Source organism: Coenobita brevimanus, chromosome 13 (assembly GCF_032717465.1).
Source record: "Coenobita brevimanus isolate Jiangsu-jjx chromosome 13, ASM3271746v2, whole genome shotgun sequence".
Classification (NCBI taxonomy): Eukaryota; Metazoa; Arthropoda; class Malacostraca; order Decapoda; family Coenobitidae; genus Coenobita; species Coenobita brevimanus.
Genome location: NC_136966.1, coordinates 14,314,318 through 14,320,749, shown reverse-complemented (window position 1 = coordinate 14,320,749; position 6,432 = coordinate 14,314,318). Strand labels below are relative to the sequence as shown.

General features: G+C 41.0%; 1 protein-coding gene across 1 annotated transcript; it reads right to left on the bottom strand.

Moving 5' to 3' along the window:
* Positions 1-4,401: 4,401 nt before the first annotated feature.
* LOC145416076 (uncharacterized) lies at positions 4,402-5,079 on the bottom strand. The gene has a single exon (XM_080285172.1). It carries the CDS (start codon positions 5,077-5,079, stop codon positions 4,402-4,404), a length of 678 nt encoding a protein of 225 aa, XP_080141298.1.
* Positions 5,080-6,432: the final 1,353 nt, after the last annotated feature.

The following is a 6,432-nucleotide window of genomic DNA, read 5'->3' as shown; positions in this document are numbered from 1 at the left end:
TATTCGTTTCACTTAAACTTGGCCCAAAACTGTGATCTCTTCATCTTGACTGTCGAACTGTAAAAATAGATGAACGCTAGAATGTGATGCTAGTCACGAAGAAGTGCTACGGAAACGATATTATATAATCACTGTATTGTCTTTGTCTACCACTGGGCTATGTGAAATAAGCTCGAATAGATAAAAACAATCAGGGCCAAGATAATGTGAAAGGACTGTAATTACCAAGTTTATTGCCACACTTCACTCTCATGGTAGTACTTCCCAAGGGACATGCTAGCCATTCATCTACTCTGATACTTTTACACTAACTTGGTCTAAAATTGCCATCTTTCCACACTGAATGTTGAGTTGTAGCAGTAGGTTAACACTAGAATATAAAGCTAAATTGTAGCAGAAGATTAATGGTAGAATAGAATGCTGAGTTCTAGTAGTAGAATAACACTAGAATAGAATGCTGAGCTGCAGTAGTAGATTAACACTAGAATAAAATGCTGAGTTGTAATAGTAGATTAACGTCAGAATAGAATGCGTGTTGTAGCAGTCGATTAACACTAGAATAGAGTGCTGAGTTCTATCTTTGACCGTCTTGGTAAGAGTTCCAACATACTTGACCTCTTCCTTACAACTAATCCTTCTGCTTACACTGTTAATCTTTCCTCTCCGTTGGGCTCCTTCGGCCACAACCTTATCACCTTAACCTGCCATATCCTATCGCTCCAGTACGGCCTGTGGACCCTTCAAAAAAACGTCGGTTGTGGCTCTTTGGAGCTGCTGATTGGGAGGCCCTCAGGCAATAATTCTTTGATTTTCCCTGGAATGATTATTGCTTCCATGACCGAGAGCCATCTGAGTGTGCCATGCGCATTACGAAGGTTATTCTCTCGGGCATGGAAGCATACATTCCTTTCTCATATCCTTGACTAATGCAAAGAAACCTTGGTTTAATCATGCTTGTTCTAATGCTGTCCACAACAAGAAGACCTACAAAAGGTATCGGAGCCATCCCACCTCTGAATCTCATCTTTTTTTATGTTTCAGCCCGGAATCGTGCTAAGTCTATTCTTTGCACTGCTAAAAATAATTTCATCTGTACTAAATGCTCTGAACTCTCCTTTCGAATTCTTCCTACTCCTCCTGGCACCTAGCCCAAAACCTTTCTAAAAACTTTGGGCCGTACTATAAAAACCCAGAGTTTAGGCGGTCCAACGGCGACGTTCAGTCGTCAGACGTTCCTGAGCGTCAGTCATCCTTACTATAGAAAATCTGGACCGCCAGTCTTGGCGAAACCCAGTTCAGGAGTTTGAATGCCGCGACAGTCGCTAGATTGGGCGAGAATGCGCTGCATGAGCACTAACAGCGCGCGAATTTTAAATGATTCATTTGTTTAATAAACCAGACACTTCGCAAACCCATTCTAACCTGTTGTTTTTAAGGAGGAAATATGTATTTATGTGCTAGAATTGGTAAAAAAATTACGGTAGATTGCATAAAAAGAATGCATTTATGAGCAAGTTACAGTAACGGTACGGTATACTGTATAGACTGTGCATTTATTATACAGTAATTTACTCTCCTTTGCCATTATTTGCAGGAAATGATTAGTAAAGATATCTAGATTGGATTTTATCCGAGCAAAGTGAATGTATTACTGCATACTCCATAGACTTCCATGGTATGTTTCCTGCCAGCTATCCAGCCAGGTACTACACTGCAGTACATCCAGATATGTGTACCTCTTCTCATGTAGCAGTATATCATATGTCTCTAAATTTGTACTGCACGGTGTAAATACATATTTATTACAGAATTATTTTTTAGCATGCTGGCTGCTTTGCTTCTGTACAAGCTGGTTGAATGGTGACATTCACTGCAGCACCAACACATAAGGGATGCACAAACACTCCTTCATTTTTCTCCCAGCAATTTATTTTTTGCACTACATATGCATGGTACAGGCCATTTCCTGGGCCTGCAGCTATTTGCAAGAAAAAAAATCTCTTGGGATAAAGATGCCTCAGGATTTGAAATAACCCGCATTATTAACAAATTTTGTATTAAAGCCAAAAGACCTATTCTCAAAACTGAGTGTTTGATTGAAATAGGTACATATTTGTCATCATTTAACCAACCAATTCACTCCTGTCTGGTAACTTTACCTTACTTTATCTTAACTAAATCCACTGATTATTTTGGTGCAAAAACGAATTACCTGTTTCAATAAAGAACTTACGTGATTGCATTTATCTGTTAGTACTAATGATTTTTTTTTTTTTACTCATTCTTTCAGTGTAAAAAACCACTAAAGCTGGTGAAAAATACACCCTTAACTTAACTAACCATTTACCAACACTGACCTAACTCTGATATCTGTAATTTCTGCCATGTAATATAATATTGTACATATAGTCTGTTTATAAGTTATATATTTATTTAGCCTCAAATGTAGGGGGAAACGCTGTACTGTACCCAGCTAAGTACTGTGACTTTCATTATTTTAACCACTGCAGTTGCTGCGTGAATCAACTATTGTATACACTTGAATTCCATGTGATATACTTCAAGAAGCACCCCATTATCAGAAAAAAAAAAAAAAAATTACTTTCCAGTGTCAATGCCACATTCGGCTAGAGGCAGAAACTTATACGATTGGCTTCCCCTCAAATGTGAAGACTACAGCACACAACTGGATAACACACAAACTCTGATATTGCTGCCGTTTCAAAAATCTATTGAGATATTCCACAGGTACTCTGAAATTAACTTCAGAGCTCAATTTATTGTTATAATTCCATTAGCTGTGCACCACGTTGCTACCCCACCACTCAGCAAGTTTTATTTACTTGAATTCGCAACAGAAACGCTTAGTCTTGTAAAGTTTTCTGAACAGCTCTGGATACCTCGTATATTTTAGCCTGCCAAGGAAAATTTTATTCCCGAATCATTCAGTGTTTATTAATGGAAAAACCAGCCATCATATTTGTAAATATTTAAGTTTGTTACACGAAAGGGGTGTCTCCTGTGGCGTTTATCCTCCTGTCACATTCCACTACTATTTTACGCCATACCAAGCAGACGAACGTCTGGCGTGAGCAGGAAATTTATTTATGGTACGAAACACGGGAACGTCAGACGCTCACATTCGGCAATACTGGCGTTTAGTTTTTATAGTACGGCCCAGCACTCATCATCCTCCCCTCCTCTTTTCCACTCTGATGATTCTGTAGCTATTTCTGATAAAGGAGATATCTTTGCTCAGACTTTCTCCTCCAGTTCCACTTTAGACGATTCTGGTGTTGTTCCTCCATTACTTCCCCCCTCTGACTTCCTCACGGCTGACATTAAAATTCTTCAACTGATGTATTTTCTGCCATCACTGGCCTCATTTCTAAGAAGGCATACGCGCCTGATGGGGACCCTCCTGTTGTTCTCAAGAACTGTGCTTTTGTGCTTACACCCTGCCTACTATCCATTTCAGAGGCGGAGTTGCGCTGTTTATCGCAAATATCTCCTAAACGAATCGTTGGATCAGTATGGTATTTCAACACACTACTTTTGACATCCGGGCCTAATTTATGACCCTTAAACCATATTGCTATTTATGTTATGTGAGGAGTTTACTCGTGAAAAATAACAGAAAGTCGACTAGCCATGTTGACGCATTCGAAGGAAAGTGTTGCCCCCCCCAACACCCTCCCAAACTATTCCTTAACTACCCCTACTTCTCCCCCTTCTCGTCCTCGTTATCCCTCCTATTCTCCCCGAGCTCCTCGCCTCCTTCATCACTCTTGTGTCCCTCCCTCATTATCCCAGCACTGTATTATAATGTAAGAATGTTATGTAGTTGTAGACGTATTGATATGATTATTTGCAATGGATGCAAGTCGTATTTCGCGTAGAAAGTACTGTACATCAGGATGATTACGTACATGTAATAGAAGCTATGCCTATATGTTTGCAGTGTTTATGGTCAACCATTGAAAATCACGAACTACAAATTGTATCACTTGTTGCCTGAACCTTCTCGGAGAAGTTATTACTATTATTACAATACTGTGTATTCATCCTAAAATGTGAACATGGTCCAGTTGATATATATTGTTTTACCTGTCTCTATTTATATTATTACAAAATTATAAACTCCAATGCTCTATTGTATATGATGCGTAATATTCATTAATATATACATACATACATCGTCATTTTATTGTAAATACTATTACATACATTCCATTACATTTATTAAGTTGGAGCAATATATCATATTGTAGGAATAAAACTATGTAAACAATATAACAAAATTTATTCAACATCACTTTCAAAGAAGACGTCATCATCTTCATCATCACTGGCGATGTTGATAATAATGGGTTCCACTCCCTCGTGTATGTTGTCAGTCTTTCAGTATTCTTCTTCAAATTTGCGGGAGTGCTGAACAGCCCCCGTCCACACGTCCTTGTGTACCATATGCCGGGCTTCCTCCAATCTATCCTGTAGGTCCGTCCGGGTAAACCGTTGTAGTGTGGAGCGCACATGGCGCTTCATACAGCCCCATACTTGCTCGATGGCGTTGAGTTCTGGGTGGCCAGGTGGCAACCGTATGACCTCGTGGCCCCACATACGGATGGTGTTGTCGATTTTATATTGGGGTTGTGGGCGGTTCTGCTGGCAAAGGAGCAGCAGCTCAGGGCGAGTGGCAGCAGGTGGGATGGAAATTTTGTACTGCTCCAGCCATCTGATGAGGTCCGCCTTCCTGGTGGCTGTGGTAGGGCATCGACTCTCCTTTGTTAGCTGACTGTGGTAAGGTGCATTATCCAGTACAAGCACCGATGGGTTTGGCAGTGACGGAAGGAGCTGCGTTGTTAGCCATCGCTGGAACAGTTCTCCGTTCATTTCCCCATGATAGTCACCCTGGTTACTTTTGGCTGGGTAGCACAGGTAGGAACCGTCAACAAAACCTTCGTCCGTGCCAGCTGCGACCACCACAAATCGCTCCCCTTCACCAGGTGGTACCTGACGACTGTAGGTGGTGCTGATGGAAGCCTGAGTGGTATCCACCCACTCCCTACTGTGGCCCATCCTGGTGGTAAACCATGTCTCATCCACATACACCACCGTTCTTCCCTCCTTCCGGTGGCGTTGTAGAGCCCGGAGAGCGGCTATCCGACGACACACCACCTCCAACGATTCCTTACTCACATACATCTTGCGTTGTGACACTCTGTATCGGAATCCCATGGTGTGCATGATCCGTCAAACTGTTGTTTCAGAGGTATCCTCGGGGATAATACCAGCTGTTTTCAGATCAGCTGATATGACACTGAGTGTGAAATGATGTCTTTCTGAAAACTTTCTGTGGATGTGGCGGCGTATTGCACCGACAGTAAAGTTGTCGAAGCATCCCGTGTAGGTTGTGGACGGTGGTGCTGGTGTGGAAGGGGAGGATGTGGCGGCTTTCCTGACAATGCTCCTCACTGTTGACACACTCGTGCCCATGACGCTCGCAACTCGCTCGTAAGGCCTGTGTGCATAAAGATCACTGTTGTTATATTTTGCATTTCTTCTATAATATGACATTGCGACATAATACAGTCTGCCTTACTGTTATATATGTTAAGAAACGTGTACACATAACATAAAACAGAAAAAATTTGATATAGATAGCAAGTTCACTTACACAGGAAAGTCTATTACATCAATACTCGCATAATGCAAAATATGGTAGGTTATTATAGACATAAAAGACTCGAAGGAAAAGGGTGTTGTGGCTCAATCTTTACCCAGAGCCTTATGAACCAGCAGCATCTTACTTTGCTTTCACAGCCAGAGACCTCGTTCTCCCCTATAAATAATTGACTCCAAGATAATTGGTATAATTGTTATCCATGAGATCATTATGATTTTTTTGTCAGTGATTCTGCCAACATTATTATACACTTACATAGCAACAGTACTGATTGAATATTTTTGGTGTAATTTTTACTTTTTATACCATTGTCTAGCAAATGCTCGAACAAAATAAAGTGAAGTGGGTGGTTATTATGCCCGCCGTATTCAAAGAAACACAGCACATATACTATAAACATGGACAAAACTATGTACTCACCTATTCAAACTTATGTAAGTTCGACCACGGGTGCTTTCCCTCTTGAACAAAGTGGCAAGACGAATGATAAAAGCTGTCCTGCATCCACGGGGGCAACGGGAAAACATTGTAGATACTGTTGTTAGTGGGCGTGCCTCGACAGTCAATGATCTATCCCCTGTACCTGCTGATGTCATAACCTCGGGAAGGGGAAGGGGGGGTACCTCAGAGAGGGGGGAAGTGATATGGGAGACTGAGGATATTCAATGAAAGCATAAATTGCTTATTAAAAATAAAAGATGAACAAATAAAGCAACCATGAACGATTTTATTTGGTTGCCCAAAAA